The sequence below is a fragment of the Engraulis encrasicolus genome, chromosome 17 (genome assembly GCF_034702125.1).
Source record: "Engraulis encrasicolus isolate BLACKSEA-1 chromosome 17, IST_EnEncr_1.0, whole genome shotgun sequence".
In the NCBI taxonomy this organism is placed as follows: domain Eukaryota; kingdom Metazoa; phylum Chordata; class Actinopteri; order Clupeiformes; family Engraulidae; genus Engraulis; species Engraulis encrasicolus.
The window spans coordinates 5,904,936-5,932,291 of NC_085873.1; the positions used below are offsets into that span (position 1 = coordinate 5,904,936).

The 27,356-nt window shown below is 44.0% G+C and overlaps 1 protein-coding gene across 3 annotated transcripts; it reads left to right on the plus strand.

Moving 5' to 3' along the window:
* The first annotated feature begins 289 nt into the window (after nt 1–289).
* On the plus strand, nt 290–26,783 carry tom1l2 (target of myb1 like 2 membrane trafficking protein). Of its 3 annotated transcripts, none has more exons than XM_063221640.1 (15): nt 290–364; nt 1,249–1,333; nt 1,585–1,663; nt 1,886–2,035; nt 4,346–4,480; nt 5,922–6,104; nt 6,539–6,655; nt 8,017–8,150; nt 9,100–9,148; nt 12,601–12,847; nt 14,308–14,419; nt 15,910–15,994; nt 18,257–18,316; nt 20,878–20,914; nt 22,956–26,783. In XM_063221640.1, exons 1-15 carry the CDS (start codon nt 313–315, stop codon nt 23,135–23,137), a joined length of 1,707 nt encoding a protein of 568 aa, XP_063077710.1. In that variant the 5' UTR covers nt 290–312; the 3' UTR covers nt 23,138–26,783. The 3 variants fall into 3 exon arrangements, with proteins under 3 accessions (XP_063077710.1, XP_063077711.1, XP_063077712.1); XM_063221641.1 differs by having other exon boundaries at nt 15,910–15,970; XM_063221642.1 differs by lacking the exon at nt 18,257–18,316.
* Nucleotides 26,784–27,356: the final 573 nt, after the last annotated feature.

A 27,356-nucleotide genomic window follows, 5' to 3' on the forward strand; every position in this document is an offset into this window, starting at 1 on the left:
AAAAGGGTGTGTCTCAGAAATGCTGTAAAATGCTTTATTATCAGGAATTGTGGCACACCCTGTGATGTAACCAAGTTTTGTACAAAAAAATATTTGTAATGCCCCTCTTTCTGTCACTTTAACTAAGAAGACCACATACAGTGTGTTAAAGGGGGAAAATATTAATGCAACCCCATTCAAAGTAATCAAGTGATGGACATGACCATGGTCTAATCCTGAGGGATTGTAGGGAATTCTGTCCAATCAAATCGCTACAGAGGCGTGACTGCACGGTTTTCTTCATTCTGAACCGTGAGTTGGTTTGTTGTCAAGATGGAGTTCTTACTGGGAAACCCATATAGCACTCCGGTGGGGCAATGTATTGGTATGTTACATTACATCATATTGCAGTGACACTGTGACAATTAACCAGTCTGCGTTATTGTTTTCTGGAGATTCGCCATTTAATTAGCTTGTTGATCAGCCCGGGCACCTTTGGAAGACTACAGATTAGCTTGCTAGCTGGTTAGCAGTCCAGCTATGTCTATCTTACGTCAACACCAATTTCTGTCGCCACTTAAGCTTCCCAGCTCTAGTTCCACGTTAATTAATCCGTGGAAGCATCGTTTGTCTAGATTGCGAAAGAGGTGCCGTCCGCATGTAAGCCGCCTCGTTGAAATGGAACCACAGAAAGAGTGTTGTCTGTGAAAGACCCATCAATATGTCATAGCACGTTAGCTTGTCAACGATAAATATTTGCCTGCTCATGTTTGCCTGCTACCACTAGCCGTCGGCTAATATCATCAGATGACCTGTTATTGGGACCAACTCTTTCTGTGTTGTTGCTGTCAAATTATTTTATGAATGCCAAGTGTCTACCACGTAAGATGCGCCTACGACGCCACATCAGCTTGGGTGCATAGGGAAAGTATGGCAGGCTACTGCGATGTAGAACTACAGCCATCAGTCCACTTGAGCGTTAACACATTGGTCAGTGAGATGGTAAACTCAATGAATGACATAACACCTACATTTAAACCTGAACGAGCCCCTTCTTAACCAGACACCGCCACGAAAGAATATTTCTCCAATGAATGCAGATAATCTGGCTTTCTTCTTCCAATGGCCCTTACACGAGCTGTATGGGTAGAGGTCTAATCGCATGCACCTTGAATGAAAGATTGTGCAAATATTTCGCAAACGCCTGGCAGGCAGTTGGAACCTTGAAAAGACGTGAAATAAGATAAGTGTGTTGTCTTTGTGTCACAGAAAAGGCCACCGATGGCTCTCTCCAGAGCGAGGATTGGACACTGAACATGGAAATATGTGACATCATCAATGAAACAGAGGATGGGTGAGTGAGTGGGATGACGGGCTTGTTGCAGACAGATGCAATGTATTTGATATATCGTAAATCATATAGTGCCTGTTGTATGATGTGTGGGTATTGACTTTTGCTCTTGCAAGTATTGCTGCTTTGATAAGAGTGAATGTTATTGAAACACACAACACTGTGACAGAGCAAAGGCATCCAAGCTGCATGATAAAGGGTTGGATGTATAGATAACCTGCTTTACCTTTGAATGTTTCCCAATGGTTGTGCAGGCCAAAAGATGCCATGAGAGCTGTCAAAAAGAGATTAAATGGAAACAAGAACTACAGAGAAGTGATGCTGACATTAACGGTATGATACTAATGGCCTGAATGCTTGTTTTCATCTTATGCATATTTTATGCAAAGGAGATCTTAGTGTAGGCTTCTTTGCATGAACATGATACTGACAATGGTAAGTCTGCATCAGAATTGATTTTTGGGTAATGTTTAACTGTGGACTGTGAAGGACCATGGAAGACATTCTTTCCAGCAAGACATTTTGTCATTTATGCAAACAATTTCCTTGTTTCAGGTCCTGGAGACATGTGTGAAGAACTGCGGTTATCGATTTCACGCCCTTGTCACGACGCGTGACTTCATCGATGGCGTCCTTGTGAAAATAATTTCACCCAAGAACAACCCTCCCGCCATCGTGCAAGACAAAGTGCTCGCGCTCATTCAGGTACTGCACTCGGTCATTCTCTTGGTGCATGTTCCCTCTACGGTTCACATTTTAGTCGAGAGCTTACTGTACCTCACTCAAGCAGCACTAAGTACTTGCAGTTGTCAACCATAAAACACTGATGCCAAAATTGTTTCAGTGGGTCATCATCGCCTTACTACAGTGTAAAAGGTGCTTCTGATTTTGCCTCTCCGCCATATGGGCTATTGCCACCCTACTCTAAGCAAGTTGGTTTGAATTAAGTCCTCCTCTAACCAACCACCAAAGGCGGAAACTACACAGTCTAGCTTTACAGCCTCCACCCCTAGTACACATACAGTATCTCTTCCCCTGTTAACATACTGGGTCGGTCAAAAGAGATGACGTCTTGTCAGTGGCAGTGATCACAACCCACTCTCTTCATGTTTTTTTTTTCCCGGCCGGCTGCCGGGCTACCTGTTTGTCACCTGATGCCCTTGTTGCCAAGGGGACCGCTAGTTGCTTAGGCGTGTGTGTGTGTGTGGCCTGAGGCGGTCCTCCCACTGCGAGCCCAGGTGAGCTCAGGTTACCTGCCTGCTGCTGCCGCTGCTCGGCTTACCTGTGCTGCCGGACGGGTCTCAGGTGTGCTGCTAATCTACTGCATCTGACGGCCTCTGTTTTGGGAGTCACTCAAGGACGGCCAGAAAGCCCTTGCTGTGTGTGTACTTGTATACAAGAGACCTTTAACTGATATTGCTTATCTCGTGCCAAGCACCAAGCCAAACCAGGCTCCATGCTTGTGCTTGTTTTTGCTGCAAACATGAAAGATGCCACACGGCCACCACTACACCATTATATTACTGCACCACCACTGGTGTAGTCTACGTAGAACGCAGGTATACGGAGTATACCCACTTCTAAATTTTAGGGGCTTCAGTATACCCACTTCAAATTGATTGGTCCATTGTTTAGAATAGCATAAATATATACAGTATACCCACTTCAACAAATGCTGGAATATACAGTATACCCACTTCAAAAAAGTAGACTACACCGCTGTGCACCACGTTTGTGTCACGCATGTCATTTGTGGCATTAGGCAGGTGGAAGGGATATGCTAACAGGCACCTTGTAAGCCCTGTAATGATATGGTGACGATAAGCTGCTATGACGTGACGTTTCTGAAGCCACTACCTTGGGACGGGAATCACTGAATATTGCGTCAGTGCATGTTGTAACTGTGCACATCCATGGGTTGAATGTCTGTGAGGGTGTGTATCTTACCAGATAGGGTTAAGGCAAGGGCCAAGTGATATGGGTTGAAAGAGGCATGCATATAATTAGTGGCAGTCAGATGTACGAGCAGGTACCTTATCTACACTGTAATTACATGGTAGTGTAACATACTGGTTGTGCTAGTTGTGCTCTTAGGTGTAGCTGTAGTAATTTGGACCTGGCTTAAGATTGCATCTAGCCAGCCTATGAATGGATTGATTGATGGCTTGGTTTGCTTATTGATATATTGTTTTATTGTTGTTATTATATATATATAATTATATATATAACTTTATTCAACAGACTCAGGCTTATTGTTATTGTTACACTGGTTGCACTTCATTGACTCCAATGTGGGAAGATCAGAATGAATGCATCAACATGATATACAGAAACAATGTTAACACAATGAGGAATAGAGGACAACTCAATGAGGAATACACAATTTAAAACAGTGCTAAAAAAAACTGTGCTAAAAAACAGATATTGGCTGTTTTGCAAAACAGAATATGGCTCAGTTGTGCATCTATGCACCATCTTTGGAGGCTGCACAAGGTTTAAATGCATTAAAGACGTTAGTGTTTGTGCTATGGCCAAAATGTATCTGTTTAATTGGCACAATGGTGAAATGGCTAGAATATGTTTTCAATTTTAGTTTTATTCAATTTTTATTGAGGTGTGTGTTTTTTTTGTTTGTTTTTTGTTTGTTTGTTTTTACAATTAATGAATTGTTGGTTAGTGTCTTGCCTGTGTATTGTCTCGCATGTCATGTGTTTTGATACACGTGTGGACATAAAGCATTAATTCATTTATTCATTCATTCATTTTTCAGACTTCACCTGATTGCTTTTCTACTTGATCTGATTGTCCGAAACGTGCTATTAGACTTTTCGTAGCATAGATTAGTGTTGCGGAACTACGTTATTTCTTTTCAGCTCTCGTCTGTTGGGTCCAGCAGCTGCATTACTGACATGCATGCTTTCTCTGCCTTTTTTGCTGTTGCCCACCCCCATCCATCCATCCATTCATCCATCCATCCATCCCCCCATCCCTCCATCCATCCCTCCATCCACGCAGGCCTGGGCGGACGCGTTCAGAAGCAGCCCCGACCTGACAGGTGTGGTGCATGTCTACGAGGAGCTCAAGAGGAAAGGAGTCGAGTTCCCTAGGTCAGAGCTGGAGTCTCTGTCTCCCATCCACACGCCGCAACGGGTAAGTAAGCAAGCAAAACAAAGCAACTGCTAACTGTAATCTGCTAACTGTAATACTGTGCTAGGGCTGTGCGATCAGTCAAACCAACTGTTGCAACGATTTGATGATCCTCCACACGATAAGACTATGAATTGTTTATTTGTGTTGTTTATATGGTTGTATTTATTTGTGGGTGAGTCAAGTCACGTTAATTACTTCAAAATATATAAGATGGGCCCCAGCACACTGCTTGACTCGACAGACTTTTTTTTTTCTTACGAGCCAACAACATGTTTCGCGTTTCGTCATCAAGTTCGCTCAGGAGAGGGAATTCATTTCTGTATAATTGCATCAAATACCATGCACTAGGGCTGTGCAAATAGACAACCAACAATTGTCAATGATTTGATGATCCACTTGATGACTGAATCGTTTTGTGTTATTTATGTGGGTAAATCATTTAAGTCAATTCACGTCAATTAGACTACACTAGTGCTGTTAGGGCAATTAGTCAAGCCAACAATTGTAACAATTTGATGGTTCATGTGACAAAACTAAATGTTGTTTATTTGGGTTATTTCTTGTCTACGGTTGTATTTATTTGCGTTGTGTATAGGGTATATACTCTGTGTGTTTACGTGCTGCCTCTTGAAACCACAGGGTTGAGTTAACATCAACATCAGACAGTGATAATGACATGGCACATTTATATGCAGGTTTTATACACACCCAGGCAGTGTAATTTGCCTGTTAAAAGAAAAAGCAAAGGACAATATGTAATGCAACAATTAATAAAATAAGGAGGAGGGTAAAGGCTACATGTGTTAATCGCTCATCATAACGGCCTCCTTTCCACGCTGCTCGTCACGTAAGGGCCTATGCAACATAGTCATAACTACTTCTCAACCGCAGGCTGCATTACAGCATCATTTCGCTGCTGCGTGACTGACCAGAGATTTTGGCTGATATGGTGAAATTGCCAGACTCACGCTGCATGTTGTGCCGTAATAAATATGTGTGCTACTGGGCCATGTGTAACGAGAGAGCTGTCTAGAAACGCGGCAGTTCATCTCTGTAACAAGGTCCAGGACGCAGATGTATTTGACGCTCTGATTCTCTGACCGTGCTTAGCCATTTGAATAATGCATGAGAGACCGGCTCGAATATTTCAAGAAAACAAGGGGGATTGATCAAGGGGAAGGACATTGTTTGGGAGGAAAAACAAAAGTGTAATGTAGGCTTTTTTTGCTGACATGCTATAAAGTTGTAATGAGTTTTTGGGTGAATTTGCAAAATGGCTCGAGAGCCTGCGTAACTCACAGAGCGTGTGCTTACTTTTTGTTTTGTGTCTTTTGTCCTGTCCCACACACACACACACACACACACACACACACACACACACACACACACACACACACACACACACACACACACACACACACACACACACACACACACATAGCTACAGACGGCACCTGAGGGAGACCAATTACTGCACAAGTTCTCGGGCGCGCCGCAGCCCAAGCCTCAGCCTCACCCCACTCCTGCCGCACCCCCCTTCAGCGCTGCCCCGCCACCACACTCCGGCGCCCCCCAGGTTCCCAACCTGCACATGGCCGGCCCCATCACCCCCAACCCTGAACAGGTACGGTTTCACATTCTAGTATTTTATACGGTACTCTTTTTTTTATTCACAGTAGTAACACCTTCATGATACAGTAAGGGCTTGGACTAGCATTAGTTAGACTTTGTTAGAGCCTTTCAGATTTTTTTAAGTAAGTTGAGATGTTAAATTCATTTTGGTTAAACAACTGTCAGGCCACTCTCTGTAATTGAAAGGGGATTTTGGTCAGCACTTGAGTGATTGAGATGAAGGGGTATTAAAAATAGATGAAGCAATTTGTCCTGCCAATGTGCTCTACTCTGTATATCGCTCGAAAGCGCTGGACTTCAACCCTGGGTGTGTTTGCTTGTCTACTCACACACGCACACACGCACACACGCCCCGTCTCTCTCTCTCTCTCGCTCTCTCTCTCTCTCTCTCTCTCTCTCTCTCTCTCATTACACACACTCTTGCAGATATGCCGGCTGCGCAGCGAGTTGGATATTGTGCGGGGCAACATCAAGGTGATGTCGGAGATGCTGACGGAGATGGTTCCAGGCCAAGAGGACCCCTCCGATCATGAACTCTTGCAGGTAACTCTCCACCACATAGTTTCACTGTGCATGGAAGTTATTGGCACTTAACGCGATACCGCAGCATTTGTGGAATTAATCTAATTTTACACCTCCGCTTGAGTTAAATGAGATGGGAGAGGGCACCACGTCATCGTTGAAATGATCCCTTTTCTGCCCCTCCCTTCACACTCACTCACATATTGTGACACCCCTACGAAGAAGAAGTGAAAGGTGGTTAGCGGTTTCAGTCTTGCACTACGAAGTACTGACCGCCGTTTTTGGAATATTATCTTGCCCCCATTACCACATGGGTGGGTCCAGTGTGGTATGTGACACTTGGACGAGATTTATCCAAAACTGTGACTGCACAGAACACATTTCTTTAAGCCACACGGCTGTTTAAAAACAAGCCCCAAGCCTGCTGTTTGTCTTCCTATCTTCATGTGGTGAAGGACCAGATTACAGCAGTGGTTGTTACCAAACTTTTTCAGCAGGGACCCCCTTTTGGATTTGGATTTTTGCACATTTTCGAATATGAATGGAAAATCTAGCCGTATTTATTGCCTAAGCCATTTTATTGTCCATTAATATTGCTAGATTTCCCATCAATAGTTTATCCGGGAATATTGCTAGAAATCCACGGGACAGCTAATACATCTTGAAACCATACAAGTGATACTGTTACTTACCAAATAATGGAATTATGTTAGCTGTTGGCTGTTAACCTGTGGCTGTCCCGTTTTCATGCAATGCCCCTTTTGTCCGCGACCACCCTTCGGTACCTCAGTCACCCCCAACAGGGGTCCCGACCCCCTGTTTGGGAACCAACTGGATTACAGAGATGCTGTCTAGATCTTAATCTGTAGTAATCTGTTGTCTTTGGTAAAACATGATGCAAAGAACTGATAGAAGGTGGCGTCAGCTGTCCCCGTCTTCTCCACCAGATGGCGCAACACTGCTAGTAAATACATGGCTGGCATGAAACACTGCTGGCAGTCCATCCCCTAGCCCAGTGGTAGTTTGGCTGAGTGAAGTAATGCATCATTTAAAGGGAATTAATTTGTGAGGCAGTGTATTACATGGAATGTAATGTGTAATTTTGCACAGTTCCACTATGGCATTCAATGTCTTCTTCTCTTTCTCTTCTTCCCTCTCTAATCACTCCTCTCCTTTTGTTTCTCCTCTCTCTCTCTCTCTCTCTCTCTCTCTCTCTCTCTCTCTCTCTCTCTCTCTCTCTCTCTATCTATCTATCTATCTATCTATCTGTCTATCTGTCTGTATTTCTCTCTCTCTCCTTCTCTCCCATGTCTATGTTTCTCTCTCCTGCTCTCCTCTCTCTGCCCCCTGTGTGTGTGTGTGTGTGTTTGTGCGTGTTGTAGGAGCTAAACCGCACGTGCAGGGCGATGCAGCAGCGCATCGTGGAGCTCATCTCTCGCGTGTCCAACGAAGAAGTCACAGAGGAGCTGCTGCACGTTAACGACGACCTCAACAACATCTTCCTCAGATACGAGAGGTACTGTCATGGGACATTATAGAATGAATGTACCTTGCAGGCAATAGGGTTTTATTATCAGTTAACATTTACAATTGGTGTGCCTTGGCGTTTCGTACTCGCCAAAGTTGTGCCTTGGCTAAAAAAAAGTTGAAAACCACTGCTGTAGCACATGTGCGCACACACACACACACACACACACACACACACACACACACACACACACACACACACACACACACACACACACACACACACACACACACACACACACACAAGCACAAACACACTCGCATCAACAACGAGCTAACAACTTGCTCAGATATGAAGGGTGGCAGCATATGCACGCGAGTGCATTCACACAATATTTTCAACTTACTTGTCCTTTTGGCCCTACAAACTTTTCCTCAGATTCAAAATGATTGCTGTCGACACAGACCACCACACCACCATCACACCATATGCGTCCGTGCCAACACACACACTGTGCGCATACACTCACACAAACACTGCGTACACACACTCACACACACCTAGTCAGAGACAGGTGCAGTGGGACAGCGTTTTATAATCCTTGTGTCAACACATAGTCTGTAATGTATTACTGAAAAAGTTACATTTGTCATTGCTATATTTGAGTAGAGATTTTGTGTAGGTCTGGGTCTGCTTTGCACACAGTCACCAGAAACTTGTTTGGGGCCACTGCCAACTCTCTCCAGAGTTACAAAATGAGGGATTATCTTTTTCAATTCCAGTTTCTAAACGTGTGTGTGTGTGTGTGTGTGTGTGTGTGTGTGTGTGTGTGTGTGTGCGTGTGCGTGTGCGTGTGCGTGTGCGTGTGCGTGTGCGTGTGCGTGTGCGTGTGCGCGTGTGCGTGCGCGTGCGCGCGTGCGTGCGTGTGTGTGTGTGTGTCTGCATGTGTGTGTGCGCTCGCACTCGTGTGTGTGCGTACATTGTGCTCTTACATCAGATACGAAAGGTTCCGTTCCGGCCGAACTGCCCAGGGAATCAACAACGGAGTAAGTACCAGGCTCGTCCACTCTTCCTGTAGCTTGCAGTCAGGAATCATTAAGTTCACTTTGCTGTATATCATCACTGCCATGCGTGTATCTATTGTTGACCCACACACATAATGCAACTCTAAGCAGTTTTACTTTTTTAAAATAACACTCAAAATAATATTTTCATGAAGGTGTAATAGAGCGAACACACCTGAATTTGCTCTGCTTCCATCCATGCATTCCCTCCATGGATTTTGTTGTAGACACAAAATTTAAAATGAGCTGGGCATGTTTCTGCAGTTCTGTACGAGTGACAGTTGTGCGTCCTATCTAGTATGGTGGCTGAAGAGGGACAATTAGGCCTACTTTAGTGTTGCGTCACCAGTCATATAAGGCAGTGCATGGGGTTTCAGGCATGTTACATGCCCAGTACCTCCCTGAGTTCTTTACTCATTGATCAGCCTTTCCACATTCAAGGTCTCCTTCGCCTTCACTAACCCCCATATCTCTCATTGTCGTGTCTCTTGTGTTGCTTGTCTCTCTCATGTCCCATCACCATTGCTGTCGTCTGCTTCTTGGACATGTGTTTGTCTGTGTGTATATATATACGATTGTGAAGATTTTGCACCATGCCCCGACTCAAGACATTGGGGGCGTTCATGATGGCATGCTGTGAATATTCATGGTGTTGGTTTTTTGTTTTTCGTTTTTCGTCTTTGGTTGTTGATTTTTCTGTTTCCTTTTTTGCCATTGCTAGCTGAGGGAGGCAAGTATGAGAGAAAAGAAATACTGTTAGTAGTGAATGCTTATGGAATGTTCCCGCGATGCAATGTCGAAACATGGCTTAATGGTTGTATGGGCAACCCCGACCGCCCCCCACCCCTGTCAGCTGTCTCAATCCCAGGTTCAGAAAGTGTAAAATCCTTGCCACGTTTTCCTTCTAACACGGGCACTGAACTGGACCCCGTTTCTCGAAAGCGTTGTTGCTAACCACTTATCAACTTAGTAGGGTGCCAATTGGAAAATTGCATTGCAACCAATTAAGCTGCTAACTTGGATAGCAACGACGCTGTCAAGAAACGCACCCCTAAGTAGCTCTGCTGCCTTGAGTACTGATTGGATACTGAGTAAGAGCTGGATCAATTGTGTTTGTGGGAAACGTTATACTTTCTGAACCTGAGATATGACACATGCGCCCACCCCATCCATGCCCACAATGCTTTGCTCCATACCGCATGTTTCGATCGTAAGTCACCGCCGTCACCTCCACCGCCTGCCCTTGCTTACATCCCTGCGTACGGCTAGCAGATAGTTATGCTATGCCGTTAGCTGGAACCCAATATCCCTCCTCCAGCTCCTTCCTCCATCCTTTGGCCTCACACCTCACTTCACGAAGGTCGTTGCAATACAGCAAAAGGGCGAGAGGAAGAGGATGGAGGAGGGAGGTGAGATGCTGTAGAATTGAGGCTGCACGCGGCACTTGATTCCTCCATCCTTGATTCCTCGATTCCTTCTTAGTTGTCTCCATTGGAGGAAGGTCGCCACAAAGGTAAGGAGGCCGGAGGAAACGACTGAAGGAGGGATATTGAGACTCAGCCCTTCACCCCCAACTCCAGTCCCAGTACTTCCTTTCATGGATTGCCACCACTTGGCTTTTTGTGGGCGTATCCTCTGACTGCCTCACCATTGAGTCTCGCTCATTGGTGTTTCGGTCAGAGAACACATTTGGTTTATTAGAGAGACCAGGGATGCATTTCTCCACAGTGTCGTTGCTAACTAAGTTAGCAACTTACTTGGTTGCAATGCAGTTTCCCTTTGGGAACTTACTAAGTTGCTAACTGGTTTGCAACGACACTGTCGAGAAACAGAGTCCTGGTTTCAAAACTTTCCCTACAGCTCCAGTGTCGTTATGCTGCCTGAAATCCAAATCCATTCCATCACCGCCGCCCCCCAACCCCAGCCTGCCCTTGTTAGTGTTTATGTTTATGTTTATGTTGCCTTCATCCTCATCGTCGTCACCATCTTAATTCTCATCACTCATTCACGCAACCAGATGAAACGCTTCGCTGTACTCATGGTGCTACTTTTCACTTTTTTTTTTAACTCTTTTTCACATTTTACTGCCTCTGAAAAATTCAACTTCCACTGATGATATAACAGCTAAAGAAGTGCAAGGGGAAAGACATAAAGCACAGGGTTAGGATTAGGTATGCGCAGTGTAAGTACGTAAAAGTACATGTTGGTACATGTAGATGTTTTTTATTTTTTTTTAAAGAAACCCTAAACCCTTTAACACACTGCCCTGTTATATAAATTGGCTGTTAACAGAATGGCAACGACCAAGTTGTAATGTATTACTGAAGGCCCAGTGCACTGTCATAGAAGTGTACTATGTTTTTTTCAGTGACTATTACAGTGTCCCGGTGGTGGGACAGTGCATGATAAGGGGCTACGAAGAAGTGTCACCCTTTCCACTTTAACTTTTGTCCACCTCTGCTTGTCACCAACCATATACTCGAGGGGTGGGTTCCACACGGTCTCTCTAGTTGGCGTAGTCTGCACAGGCATTCAGCTTAGTCAGTATACGCCTGCCATTTCTCTCGCCGCTTGTCTCATTTGGCTGAGGGGGACATTTTTTAGCCCCGTATAACGACGGAACAACTGCCCTTGAGTCTACAATTGGATATCTTGCACTTTACTCTTATATCATTGTACCATCGACATTTCTGGACATTTACATTTAGGAAATCTCACGCTGTGTCTTTATGAGTGTTTGTTTGTGGCCAGGCATATTGCAGCTTTCGCCACTTGCTTCGATGTAAAAAAAAAATGTAATGTCCGCATTCTTCCCTCTTAGGGAACAAAAGTACAGGCTATGTATGTTGCCCATATGTGCAAGGAAAACACAAAGATCACTTAACCTGACCACAGAGGGCTGGCTGAAGGTCTTTTGGCTGAAAAGGGTATTTTCCCCAAAGCTAGGAAACGACCAAAAAAAAACCATGAGGGTAAAAACATGTTAAGCCAAGAGAAATATAAATACACAAAACTTTTGGTCTGACACTGGTGATGTTGGAGCATATTTTTTCCTGACTGGAGCAACATATGGATTCATATTTTATTTTTGTTTGTCCTTGACGTTGATCTCAAAAGCGGCCACACATTTTGACTACTCATTTTGCGTACTACTTAGCTTAAGTTTAATTGGATGTAAGGTGCGGTAAATCTATTACTGAATTTCCGGTGTACAACCCCCCACCACTACCCTACACCCCCCCACCCAGCATCCAGTAAAATGTCCCAATCTCTCATTTTGGGTTGCTACCCCTAATGTGTCTTTGTGTATACATGTTTGTGTGTGTTTGTGTGTGTGTGTATGTGTCCGTGTCTGTGTGCTTCTCTGTCACTGTGCGTACGTGTTTGTGTGTATGTTATCCGTGTGTGTGTGTGTGTGTCTGTGCCATCCTCAGGTGCTGAGTGAGGCTACGGAGGATAACCTAATAGACCTGGGCCCCGGCTCGCCCTCTGTGGCTACCCTGATGGTCAGCTCCACGCCGCCCCCAGCCCCATCCCCAGCCCCAGCCCCAGCCCCAACTCCAGCCCCACCTACAGCTTCAGCCCCAGCACAGCTGCCGCCCTCCGCTCTGCCCGCCTCCATCTCCACCCCGGTCCGATCCGCATCCCCAGCCTCCCTCTCCTCCAAGCTGGCAACACTGGGTGAGAAAGGATCAAATGTTTTGTTTTTTTTAAACAAGTGTGCTCAACGTTAGATAGCATTAAGCACTCAGGTGAATTCGACTAGGTATAGTTCATGGGTACAAGTACAAGGGACAACCTTGAAAGCAAACTCCTACAGTGAGTTAAGGGGATAGCATGACAAATGGAAGTTTCAGTCCACGCCATCTTCACCTTGTTACATTAAATCATAGTAACCGGGCGAACACACCGGCAGCCACAAGATGCGACAGAGAATCGCAGGACTGTGCAGCAAGAGCGAAATAAAGCAACAGAGTATGCCAGAGTTAAAAGCAGAATGCAGGCATTCCAACGATTGGCTGTGACGACTGTTGCCAAACTGCATCATAGCTCATTTGCATAATATTCACCGAAGTCCAACTACAAACTGTCGCATAAGTCGCTCAAATTTCCTCTATAGCAGTGGTTCTCAACAGGGGTGCCGCGGGCCCCCCTCAGGGGTGCCACGGAATCGTGGCTGATAAATAAATTATGTAATGTAATACATATTTGTCTAAATTGATACGTTATTGCTAGTCAGTGGAATCTTCCTTCTGCCATTTACGCACAATAAAGTAAATATAGGTCGCCCCAGTCAGCTGCAACTTCTAACGTAGGTCATGTGACGTCTACAAATTAGTTACTTTTCTAAGCTTGTGTGGTATCGGATGCGATGCCATGTTACGGCTTGTTGGTTTGGGGTGCTTTGAAATTCTTCATGAATTGAAAGGGTGCCTCGCCTAAAAAAAGGCTGAGAAATACTGGTCTAGTCGCCCAAATCGCTTTTGTCTCTTCTATCGCCAGCGACTCAATACAAATTCAAGTACTTCCGTTGCCAGTGTCGCCGGAGTTGCCGGAGTCGCTCAAGTCGTGTCTGGTCTATTCATGCCTCAAGATTGGGTTTCTTGAGTGAGGCTCTTCTATACTGAATGAGGCAACAGTACTTGCAGGCCCTCTCTCTCTCTCTCTCTCTCTCTCTCTCTCTCTCTCTCTCTGCACCGTCACCTCTAGTCCACCAAACCCTCTCCAGCTACAAACCTTTGCTTGTTGAAATAAATTTGGAATTTGTAGTGTTCAGGTGGCTAATTGTGATACTAATTTTATTCTCTTTAATTCTCTCTCTCTCTCTCTCTCTCTCTCTCTCTCTCTCTCTCTCTCTCTCTCTCTCATGCTCTGTGACGCACTCTCTCACTCTTTCTGACCCCCCCCCTCTCTCTCTGTCTCTCTCTTTCTAAATTCCCTCTTTCTCTCCCTCATCCCTGTCTCTCTCTCTCTCTCTCTCTCTCTCTCTCTCTCTCTCTCTCTCTCTCTCTCTCTCTCTCTCTCTCTCTCTCTGTCTCTCTCTTTCTAAATTCCCTCTTTCTCTCCCTCATCCCTGTCTCTCTCTCTCTCTCTCTCTCTCTCTCTTTCTCTCTCTCTCTCTCTCTCTCTCCTTCTCTCAGATGTGAGTGGAGACAGTGTAAGTGGCACTCTGAGTGCCCTGAGCCAGCCGGAGGACGACTTTGACATGTTTGCCCAGACCCGGACCGGGACCGTGCCGGAACAGCGGAATAAGTGAGATGCTTACCTCCCTACCTGCTTTAATCCCCTATGCTAAAAACATATTCATATTTTAGGTTAACACTTGATTTTACAGACCTTTTTTTTACCATGTTTGTACATGCACGTCTCTGTATTTTCACGATGTATTTTCACTGTGTATGGAAGGTTAATTTATGATTTTGCAAATTATGCAAAGTTTTAATTTATTTTAGTTTACATAGCCTCATGCTTTTGTAGGTAAATCAAATACTTACTAAGACAGGTGATAAGAGAACATCAAGAACAAAAAAAGTCTCACCACTATTGGCATACAATATGCCAACAGCAATTTTCGCTTGATTGACTGTTAGACTATGTTATGATGGCTTCCAGCGTAATCTTTTTTTTAGGATTATTATTACTGTGCACGCGCGTATGTGCACTTTCTCATGTGACCCCCGGACAATTGGCGCCATACCGATGCCTCCAGAGCTGGTGTGTGAATGTGTATATGAAAGTGCTTTGAGTCAATTTCATAGTTATGATACTGTGCTATATGAATACATTTTGTATTGTATTGTATTATGAAGGCAGTTTTCCTCAGGTCCATTGTGAAGTTGCTACACTTTTTCTATTTACCATAGGGCAGTACAGCTCCCGTGTCATGCAGTTGGTACCACTGCTAGTTGGAACAATTGCAAGAGCCCGACAAGAAACAATGTTGTCACTTCACTTTCAAATGGTTTACACACAGAAAGCGTTTGTGGGGTGTATTGTATTGTGAGTGTCAGGGCTAAGTGGGCCTGGACTTGCCTGAGATGCTACGTAGCGGATGGCTCTCCCTCTCCTGTTCAATAATGCAGCCTCTACTGTAGCTACAGGCATCGATGATGAGGGAAGGATGTATTGTTGGCTGTTAGGAAACTCTCTCTTTTTTTCTATGGCTTTTTCTTACTCTCTCTCTCTCCCCCTCTCTCTCTCTCTAAATCTCTCTCTCTCTCTCTCTCTCTTGGGCAAAACCTTGCTCTCTCTCTCTCTCTCGCTCGCTCTCTCTCTCGTGCAAAATCTTGCTCTCTCTCTCTCTCTCTCTCTCTCTCGCTCGCTCTCTCTCTCGTGCAAAATCTTGCTCTCTCTCTCTCTCTCTCTCTCTCTCTCTCTAAATCTCTCTCTCTCTCGCTCTCTGTCTAGCTCCCTTGTTTTCTATTCTTTCTGTCTATCCTTATTTTTCTCTGTCACACACCCAGTTTCTTTTCTTTCTGCCATCTCTCCCTACTTTTCTCTCTCTCTCTCTCCTCTCTCCTCTCTCCCTCCATGTCTCTTGGTCTCTCTCTCTCTCTCTCTCTCTCTCTCTCTCCTCTCTCCTCTCTCCCTCCATTTCTCTTGGTGTCTCTCTCTCTCTCTCTCTCTCTCTCTCTCTCTCTCTCTCTCTCTCTCTCTCTCTCTCTCTCTCTCTCTCTCTCTCTATTAACCAAACGTTATGCTCCTCCACCCCACTCTCCCCCCCTCCCCCCTCTCTCCTCCAGTCCCCCGCCACCGTTTGAAGAGCCCCAGGCAGCGGTCGAGACAGCCGCCCCCACTCTGGAGGTTAGACAACAGACGCATGCAGGGGTGAGTGCACTCACATATGTCACGCAGGGAAAATCTCTTGTTTTTCCCCTGAGAAAAAAAAAATGTTTGAGTGTGGGATTTTGTGTGTGCAGTGTGCAGTGTGCGCTATCATGTATCATATGTGAGTGCATACCACATGTGTGTGTTGGTGTGTGTGTGTACCTGCATGTGTGCGTGTGTATGTGTGTGTGTGTGTGTGCAAACAGTATAATGTAGACATAGAGGGTTCTCCATGGGAGTTCCTAGTGTGTGTGTTTGTTTGTGTGTGTGTGCTGTGCATTTTGGGCCTGCATTTTATCAGATATGTTGGGCCACCACAAAGCCATGATAGCCTCATAGTTGTCCCCGCCTACCTAATATTGATCAGTCCCTATTGGTTAAGCAGCAGTGCTGATCACGCCCATTCAGGCTGATTCTCCTCCATGGCCACCCGGCTTGAGTGAATGGGTGCTGGCTGGCTAGATGCCTCTTTTAGTTGCTTTTAGTTGCTTCCGGGCACTGCATACAATATTCTGTTAGGTGGCTGATTCCCGAACCTCTTATGGTCTGTTTTATGCAAACGTCGTATTTACTAAGCATTTGGGAGGTTAAACGGTTTTTGGTGCTCATTGGGTATTATTCTCATTAATGTTCTGTGAACTATTGAAACGTAGAATGATCTATCTATTTCCCTGCCTCCCTCTCTCAGCTTCTATCACCCCCCCCCACACCACCCCCCCCCCTTCGCGCTCGCTCTCTCTCTCTCTCTCTCTCTCTCTCTCTCTCTCTCTCGCTCTCTCTCGCTCTCTCTCTCACACTCACACTCACACTCACACACACTTTCTCTCTCGCTCTCGCCCTCTCTCGCTCTCTCTCTCTGTCTCTCTCTGTCTGTCTCTCGTGCACTCTCTCTCTCTCTCTGGTGCACTCTCTATCTCTCTCTCACTCACTCATTCATTCTCTCTCTCTCTCTCTCTCTCTCTCTCTCTCTCTCTCTCTCTCTCTCTCTCTCTCTCTCTCTCTCTCTCTCTCTCTCTCTCTCTCTCTCTCTCTTCCCTGACTACCCTTATTTATCTCTGTATTTCTCTCTATTTCTGTCCAGAATGTTTTTGCTTACATGGACAGGAACAGACAAATAAATGTTTCTTTTTGCATAATAATAATAAAAAAATATTGAATATTTATAATAAAAATATAGTAGCTAGCTGACACTGCATAGGATAAAATGCTCTGCATCCACTGCCTGCATTTTGGGACAGTTTGCCGTCAGCACTGCATGTTCATCATCCCTGTGCATGGCCTAAAGCATGGCCTGCAGTTGTTGCTGTTTTTTACATTTGGTTAGTTTGTTTGGTTGCTTTTTCTCCAGAGGAAAGCGCTCACAGACATCTTCATCTCCACTGTTGTGTTACTCCACCCACCATGTTCAAGTTGTGCATGAACTGATACATTTTTTGAAACGGTGACGATGGCCAATCAAGATTCAGAGATTGCAATTCCATATAAGCTACAAAGCAGTCGATGTACAAGTACAGTAGATAACCTGTACAAGTATACTGAAATGTTGTACCTGTATCTGTGAACTTCACAAGGGCGAGTTTGATTTCACGGGTTAAGTCTTCCACTTCTGAGTAGTATTAGCAATACTCTAATACAAATACATAAATGCATGCTCATAGACTGCAGTTCATAAAGCCAGGTTGGAAATGGCTAGAATGTGTGTTCGGGGTTGCATTTTCCGAAGCCAGGTTGGCCATCACTTTTGATTTGAAAACGCTGAAAATATCCTTGTGCATGTGTGTGTGTTTGACTGTGTGTGTGTTTAATCATGGATCATTTACTTTCATTAGAATCACAAATCTTAAGTTTAAAGTTGATTTACGATTGTTTTTGTATTTGTTTCTGTTTGTTTTTGTTTTGTTTCTGTTTTCTGTTTTTCCACTTGTGTACGGGGGCTGGTGTGGGGCCACGTGTGTGTGTGGGTGCGTACGTGTGTGTGTGTGTGTGTGTGCGCGTACATGCACGCTTGCGACCGCGTTTGCGTGCGTTTGTGCGTGTGTGTGTGTGTACACAAATGTGTGCGTTTGTGTGTGTGTGTGTGTGTGCGCGCGCGTGGTCGTGCGACTGTGCGTGTGTGTATGTGTGTCTGTGGCTCGGGCTGTGTGTGTGTGTGTGTGTGTGTGTGTGTGTGTGTGTGTGTGTGTGTGTGTGTGTGTGTGTGTGTGTGTGTGTGTGTGTGTGTGTGTGTGTGTGTGTGTGTGTGCTGGTGGCTCCGCGTCATAGGGCCCCCTGTCACAGGCCTCTGTCATGGATGACATAGAGGAGTGGCTCAGTACGGACGTGGTGAGATTTCAACCCCTTTGATTTACGTTTTCCCTTTTACTCCCCGTTTGCTTTCCTTTACTGTTTGTAACACACTTTTTTCCATTGACCTCCATTGTTTCTTCTCACCTGTGTGGCAAATTAATTCACCAAGTCCCTCCCCCTCTTCATTAACCTGGTTTTTCATCCCCACATCCCTCATTAACACTCTGACTTAATCAAGGTGTTCTGTCTCGTTTGTCTGTCACTAACTCAATGACACTAAGTGGACTTCGGGGCAGTACATACTGTGTTCACACTGGATGGTTCATCAGGAAATGGTATTCTTTTTTTGTTTTGTTGGTTTGTTTTTGGAAATAACCAGTCTACACAGTAGACTTTTTTGAATTGCCGTTGAATGCAAGGTAGAAATTGCTGCAGAGGCATATTTAACTCATTAACTTTTTAATGAAGTAGGCAAACCCCTAACGTAGTGTTGCTGTTAACAGCAGTCTTAGATTTTCTACAGATCATGGACGTTCTGTAGTGCAGTTTGCTTATGATTAGCCAAAAGGAAAGCTTTCTGCTAGGGTTAGGGTTAAGGTCAGACCTAGTTTACATTAGACCGTTTCTGTATTGTTTCTACTGTGGATCCACTGTCCATGCACATTGCAATGCTGAAAAACAACTCCACAGGTGGAACAGTTTGAGTCTGTGAGAGCCCACATATTTACTCCAATATGGAACTGATCCAGCGTTGTATAAATGCCTGGAATCCAAGGATACGCTGCTCTGCCACCCTCCCCCCTCTGGAAGTCACTAAAATGACCAAAAAAAAAAAAAAATGAAATGGATGTTTGCTGAATTTGTTACTTTGCATTTTATATGACATAATTAGTAACTGACATGGCAGTAATTGCTACATAGTTACATTACATTATTGTTACACATTATAATACACATTTTAACCCAAGAGGTTATTGGAAATTTCGTCGGTGTGATGGAAATGTCGCTTCAAGTGTATATCGCCACAGTGACAACTTGCAAATGGTGAACCGTGTTCTATTTGGCACGATATCTTGAGATTTATTTTGGTTAAGCTCATCTCATATCATGAGGCCTGGGAAGCAGGTCTATTATAAAACTTTCATCTTGTTCATGGCGCGAAGAGAGAGAGAGAGAGAGAGACTTTTTTACCTCGCTGATCTGAAGGAATGGACAAGTCGAATTGGCGCTATTTCTGCTCTTATTTGCCGCTTTGCCTTATTGTACGACACCACTATAAACTTGAATGGTTTAAATGCCCATTACTTCATAGTAGAGGTTATCAGCTCAGCTGTTGTCCATGTGAGAGAAATACTGGTAGCCTGCTCTGCAAGCAGCTGTTGGTTGTTGCGGTGATGCAGTTTGTGCTGCAACTCTGTTGACATGATGATGGGCTACACGTGTTATACTACTATACTATATTTTAATTGTTTATGCCGGCTTGCGCATGCCCTGATGAATGCATGTTCACATTTTCATGGCGTTGTGTAGACAGGAAAAGCTTTACGATGATCCGGTGATTGGAATCAATGTAAACGCCGCCTCAGACAATCAGAATACAGTGCTACACCAGGCGTCAAAGAGGTTTATTTGCAATGATAATGTATCATGATCATACAAAGAACCTGTAGATTAGTAGCTCAAATGTGCCTGTCAAATTTGACAGTAGGAAACAACTGAAGATCATGTCCAAGCTACCAGCGATGCAACTAAACAAAATCCGTTCCATTACATTGTTGTCTGCTGAACTGTTGTAACTGAACACTCAAAGCAGTGTGACAAGGTGTCGCACAGCTGCTTGCATTTCTGACAAGCTGTGAGGGAAACGGGGACCAGTTTTGTTGCACTTTCCCCTGATTTAGTTTGAAAGACTCATATCCGTTCATAAAAGAATCCATTCAAGTGTCTAAACCAAAATGGGCTTAAGCTATCATCTGGGGATTGGAGGGGGAAAAAGACTTGCAAAACTAAAGATGCACACTTGCCAACGAGCCTAACCCTCCTCTCTATCTGGTTACGGTCTTTATTTCTCTGCATGGCTTGGAATAAATCTTTTGTGGAACGTTTTTAAACTGAACCGAATGGTTTTGCCAGTGATGGGATGGGTTAGGATGGGTGAAGATTATCATTGTCCAAATCTGTGTGGTATTATTATGGCTTCTGAAGGTTTCCACTTAACCTCACCAAGTGGAAAGTCACGCAGTTTGAAGTGGGGGAATCTGGGTTAAAGTAAAGTGGTGTAATTTGGGATGCCTGAAAGTAATCGTTGTCTTTATCTACATGGTGTTGTGGCTACTAAAGTTCTCCACCAATGTCATTGAATTTGTGTCATTGGAGGTACCAAGGTGACACAATTCCAAATGGAGAATCCGGACACTAAAGTGGTGTAATATGAATCTCATTAATTCATGCGAATGTCTTGTCTGATGACTTTCTCTCTGTCTCAACATCAGATGAGATTCATTTTGTACTGCTGTTGTGCAGCTGTTTTAAGTCTGTGTGTTTAGATTTTAATAATACTCTTCTTTTTTCGTACCTCCTCCTTTGCATGCGAGAAGAGAGGAGATGAAGGGGAGGAAGGTGTGACCAGCGAAGGTAATTATTTATTAATCATTTAGCAGAGCTTTGATTAAGACATGAAGGTTACACTTCAGGAATCTTGGCAAGACTTAATTTTTGCATAGTTTGCCTTGCCAGGGTTACTTAGTGGAATTTATTTCCTTATTAATGGGGTTGGAACCATCAGCTGTGTCTGTACAGAAGTCAGGTTGATGTACAGCTGATATCCCTATTAGAGAACTATTAGAATTGATCTTTTCTGTGAAGCAGTGTTAATTTCGTCAGCTTTTTTCAATTTTGTCTTAGTCTTAGTCTTAATGACGAAAATACATTTTAGTCTTAGTCAAATTTTCGTCATTTTAGTCAACATTTCAAATTTTAGTCATAGTCAACATTGTGGCGTAAAATAGCCTGAATAACCTAGTAGGGCTATTGTTATTTCACAAATTATTTCTAGATAGCCTATTGCAGCAAATATTCACGTTGTTACCAGCTATTTTCCACCAACACCAAAATTAGCTCTGTAAAAGTAACTTCAACATCATAGAGCAAAAGTGCATCACACACACACACACTTCCAGGTTGCGCGTGCTTGCTCTCTCGCTCTCTCTCTCTCTCTCTCTCTCGTGCATTAGAAGCTGCCGCATATCATTTGCTTTTGAATTTGATCATGTAGGCTACACGCTCTTCTTCACCTGACTGCGTAACTCAAAGCAGGCAGTGGGAAGTCCGGACATCCCAAGTCTCCCAAGAAGTCTCCCTGCTATTGATAGTGGCTCTCCGGTGCCCGCGAATCAGATAAAATATTCCTGATTTTAGACTATCCAAGTTAGCGTTTATTTTTCAATTGGCAATGCGAGACAAAGAAAGGCGTGGAATAGGCTACTTCAAACAGATTACGCCACACTTCGTAGGACGCCCTGCAAAAGTCCCAGGGGGAAAAGTAGGCAGTTGTTCTATGCAGACTGGACGATAGAAAGGGCATGAACATACAAATGTTTAAACACTAATGCTGTTTTGTTCGTCGGGGTGTCGAGGGTCGATAAGCATCTCCATGAAATGAGTTTTTGGAACTTGGGATGTCTGGAAGACGCTATTGTAAGACGCATCGCATGGAGTCTACTCCTTGGGCCTTATAGCGTTGCCCCCGACGGGAACATGTTTCAAATCTCCGCAATTTAAACCCCTTAGCGATCGCTCAAACATTGATTCTTATGATCAAAACTACAGTAGCCGTGCATCCGTTTAGGCTTAAGCAACTTTTCCCACGTAGCGCGCTCATCCCTTAAACTAGACAACCAATGTAGCAAACATTACAAAAAGAACAGACAACGGATGTCGGGGTAGGAGGCGAAAGTGGAAAGGAGAAGAGAGCTCGAGGAGGTTTAAAATGACAGCATCAGAGGAAGATTGGCGCCACGGTGCCACTAGGCTACAGCATTCTTAAAATGATGCAGAAACGCACAAGTCTTCGGCATGGACAATGTGGTTGTTGAACATGTTTCAAAATTAACACTTGTCTCAACGTCAGCTATTTTTACTCTTTCTGGGGGACGTTTTAGTGCCTAAACTCAACTGAACTGGACGCACTGAACTACTACTGATTGAGCTGCGCCAGGCTCTGCCTGCAGAGACGCACAGGGTGCCAGCGCGTAATCTTCAGTTCAAGAAACCATCATATATAGCAAATTACATAAAAAATATATAGGCCTATTTTTTAATGTCCATTCGTCCATGGCTTGTAAATTTCGTCTAGTCTTAGTCTTCTTGACGAAAATATATTAAAAAAAATTCGTCATATTTTTTATTTTCTTCAAGCAATTTTTATTCGTCATCGTCTCGTCATCGTCACTGGAAAAAGGGGCGTTGACGAAAAATTTTCGTCATCGTCCTGGTTGACGAAATTAACACTGCTGTGAAGTACATGATTCCATATTTGTTCATTCATAGTTTTGATGCCTTCAGTGAGAACTGTATTCATGAAAATAAAGATAATATATTGCATGAGAGGGTGTGTCCAAACGTTGGGCCTGTACTGTAATGCATTATTTGTAATAAATCCATCTGCCATCTGCAGAGTTCGATAAGTTCCTGGAGGAGAGGGCCAAGGCTGCAGACATGGTGCCCGCCTTGCCATCGCCCCCTAGTGGTGACCTGCCCTCAGTACCGTCGGCCACAGCTGCTGCTGCTGCCACCTCCACCCCAAGTGCCGGCAAGAAGAGCGAGCGGCCCCCCGCGGACGCCCTGTTCTCCATGTAGAGAGGATACCCGTCTCCACCTCTCCACACTGATCCGACTCCAACAGAAACGCCCTCCTTGTTGTCCAGAACGCACTTCTTCTCCAGCCCTCCACATTGATCCGACTCCCAACAGAACCGCCCTCCTTGCCCAGAGTGCAATTTCTTCTCACCTTTTAACTGACCCGGATCGAAGGGAGCCGCCCTCCTTGTTGTCCAAACTGATCCGACTCCAACAGAACCACCCTCCTTGTTTTCCAGACCGCATTTATTCTCCACCTCTGTCCAGATTAGACTCCCAACACAACCTCTCTGCCCAGACGCCATTTCTTTTCCACTTCTCAAACTGGTCCATCTCTAACAGAACTGCCCTCCTCCTCCTTCCCTACCTGCCTGCCTGCCTGTGTTCCCCTGTCATCCATGTAGGCACCCTGCTCCACTGGTCCCTCAACACTACAACCACCTCCAGGTGTTCGTCCGGTGGTCTAGCATCACTCCTATGGTCCCAACAGCTCAGCCCAACCATACCTTACCTACTTGTCTGTGCCCATGAACCTCACCTCTGAGTGGGTTGATACCAGCGTTTGGAGCACAGCACCAACACACCACCCCTCAAGCCCCCATCACCACAGGTGATGTGCAAAATGTACTGTTTAATTACAATTTAGTTGCACATATTCCAAATGACTCAGCTTACTCGTCCAATTCAGCCAGTCGATTGGCTGGTTGAGTGATCACTTGATTGAACTGGACAGGTAAAACAAAGCCATGTGGAATATGTGGCACTGGACTGTAACTAATGAATCCATTTTGCCCATCACTGACCACCATTGCACTACCACCCTCAACCACGAGCCTCACCACCATAACCATCCACAAGATACAGTACCTCACCGTCCCTTCCTGCTGCTCAATCCCCCCACTCACAACACTCTCAGTTCATTGGACTATTTTTGGCTACTTTGATAACAATGATAAAGGGAACCTGTAGACATTTTCACTCAACAATCATTCAATCCTTTTTTCGGTCTTAGTTTCTTTTTTTGGTCATAGTTTCATAGGTTTTTTTTCTTTTTCTTTCTCCGCCTTGAAGGTGGCCTGGCCTGTGATGCCTCAAGTGAGTGGAAAGTGGCTCCTTGTGGTTTTATCAGATCTTGTAGCAGAAATGTGTTTCGTTTTTCTCTCATTCAGGAATTATTGCATTTGGATAGATCACTTCTCTTATTTTCTAAGAGCTTTCACACATTTGAAAGGGAAACTCGAGGTACTGCCACAATGACAGTTATAGGTTATTGGGTTAAGTCCTCTTAAGCGTTCGAATCGAAATTCTTCTGCTCAAACACATTTTTTTACTAAATGATGTCATATTCAGGATCTGTTAGACTAGAATACAGCTGTGATTAGGTTCCCCAACTAAAAACACTCGACTACAGTAGTTCAAAGTCGGTGGATGAGGATATTTTTGTACTGTACAGTAGACATTACCAGCGAAGAATCTAATCAAACTATTTGGAACTCTTCATACATTTTCAGTTTAATATTCTCTCGTGCGGGAATTCATTATTCTCTGGTGTGGGAATTCATTCTGTCATTTCACAGAAGTATTGTTTGAATTTGTGCACCATACACAGGCTACTTCTCAACATGAGGGGGCCAAAATAAGGACCTAGAGTTGTACATGGATTATGTGTCAGTTCAGGTTCAGACAGTACTGTAGGTGTTGTGGTTTTCATTTGATCTCTCCATTTACATACCTTGTAGTTTTTCCACTATCATCTCTCTTTAAAAAAAAACATTATGATGTGTGAAGAATGAACATCTTGTTGTGCTCTAGCCTCTTTTAGCCTAATTTTCTCACCCCACTTTAAATTTTTCTCTTTTCGACATTTTGAATATGATTTATGCTGGTGTTGGTTCAGTATGTGTAACTTCGAGGGTAAAAAAGGGTGTAAATCTTTTTGCCTGGAAAAATAAGGGAATGCTATTGCTGAAGGGAAGGGATATAAAAGGTGAAATTTTGTAACTAACGAAATGGTAAACTTTGTTGTTATCTTATGAGATGCTACAGAGATGCTGTATCATGCTATAACTGACTGTGGTTCTCAGCATGGACCTTCTTTTTGGAGCTAAGACAGGGAAAAAGGACAAGTGAGGGAGAAATGTAGACGTACATGTACAGTTATGTATGTCATAGCACAGGCTTTTTTTGCATAAAAAGCTCTCTAATTGTTTTACTCAAAATTAAGCGACTTCACCTTCAGCTTTCAAGTCACATAATGTTGGGAAACCCTATTGAGGACTTGAAGAATGGTACATAATGTGGTGCGTTGAGGCGGTCACATTTTTTTCGAACTATCATGTAAGAGCTAGAACAATGAGACTGAAATACAGCTGGAAATGTTGTTTATAACACCAGTAGGAGAAAAGCTGGGGGCCTGGGTATGGCAGCATCACCATCACACTGTCAGCTGCACACACTACACATTAACACTACACAGCTATACTGCGGAAGAAATACTACTCATACCTGTAGTTGTGCAAATGCTTCTCGATGGATCAGGAGTCGGGACTTCCAATTACGTACTCTGTAAAGCTATGCCAGGTGTGCTGTAGGTGGCTAAAAAGAGTGCCTGAGTTCTCCTTCACTGGGCCAATCATTCTACCCCTTCCATCCTGCCATCATCCGTGTGCAGTTAGTTGAAATGAACTCTATTAAATGGACCAAACAGTGAAGTTATTTAACAGCTAGCTTGCTGTTCTAGTGCTCTGAAAGACCAAACACTGGTGTGTTGTGGGTTGGCGTTTCTAGATATTGTATTACACTACAATCGGAATTGAGTTGCTGCTCATGTGTACTGTATGTCTGTCATAGTACGTTGTCATTCGTTCGGTTCAGAGGGTGTGTATTTTTGCTGCGAGGAACTGTCGGTGGAATGCTGGTGTGGCTTGTCTTTGTGGCTTATTTTTGATTCGTTGTAATTGTATGGTTTTAGACAAAGGGCCTATATTACAAAGCTGGTTCAGGAATAAACCAGGTTAAGTTAAGGGGTAAATCATCTAATAGAAGAGCCTGGAGTCCTCACGTTCTTAGTTTGAGACTGTTGATTTGGACTTGTCCCAGACTGTGTCCAGAGTCTAATCCAGGCAGATTTCCTGACATACATGAAGTTAACTACTGGCATAGTAGGTGAGCTGGCAAACTAATTTAAAAACAAAAAAGGGTTTTCTTTGATTTGTATTTTATTTTTGTCATTAATTTTCTGGCACATTTCTGACTATGCTGTACTAACTTAATTATTAGTTGTGTTAGCCACACAATCAGGGTTCAGAACAACCTTTGCTGGAATCTGCAAATATTTCTGTTGTTTTGTCCATTTTGTGCACTTTTTTTGACTACCGGTATTTCAAGGCAGGAAAACTCTTTAAAACTCACACTTTTATTGTTTATTAGAAGGAAACAAACGGTTGAGATACTATAAAAGTGTGTCTTTAATTTGGGAATGTAGTTATTATTAATTTATTTGCATTTTACTTTTAAATATTGTTGTTATGGAGTGTCTTACAGTATGTATGTGGGATATGTTTATCAACTGTAAAGAAAAAAATATTTTAAGCCTGTGTGTGCGTGTGTATGCAAAATATATTGGTATTCATTTCCTCTAGCTGGATATCTGTCACTTTATGAATTTCAATACTTCTGAGCTTTTGTAAACTGTATATATGTGAGCCGTCGGTTGTCATGTTATTGTTTTTTTCTTTTCCTTCTCCTTTTTCTTTGGCTGTTGTTTCTCCCCCCATATCTGCAGCCATTTTGGCTAAATAATGTAATTTGTCCCGGCTGTCAGTGTTGCCTTTTTACCTGACGCGATCATCTAAAGGGGAAAAAAACCTGAAATCCTATGGCATTTAGGTGTAGCCTACCTGAGGCCATGCACCACATTTGTTTGGCTGGTCTGAACTCCCAATTGCGTTGTCATTCCTCCCCTCCTTTCTTCCTTCTCTCCTTTCCTCCCTTTCTCCCTCCCTCTTTTTGCCCGCTGGTTCTCTTCAGCTGTGCCTGCCACAGATCTGTTTTGTAACTTGTCAAGGGAACGGCCATTCTGATTCTAGAACATAGCGATGGAGAGTGAACCTTCATCCGTACCCTCATGGGCGCTCTCTGCACAGTGGTTCTGATGGTGAACGAACGCTGCTTTTTCGGGAGGGGTGGCAGAGGCTTACACTTGGACTGAATCTGAAGC

What these genes read in the sequence shown, in the direction of transcription:
- tom1l2 (XM_063221640.1), top strand. Translation starts at nt 313, where the DNA reads ATGGAGTTCTTACTGGGAAACCCATATAGCACTCCGGTGGGGCAATGT. An exon ending in CCATCCACACGCCGCAACGG is followed by an intron (nt 4,481 to 5,921) that starts GTAAGTAAGCAA and finishes ACACACACATAG; the next exon opens with CTACAGACGGCACCTGAGGG. An exon ending in GGAAGGTGTGACCAGCGAAG is followed by an intron (nt 20,915 to 22,955) that starts GTAATTATTTAT and finishes TGCCATCTGCAG; the next exon opens with AGTTCGATAAGTTCCTGGAG.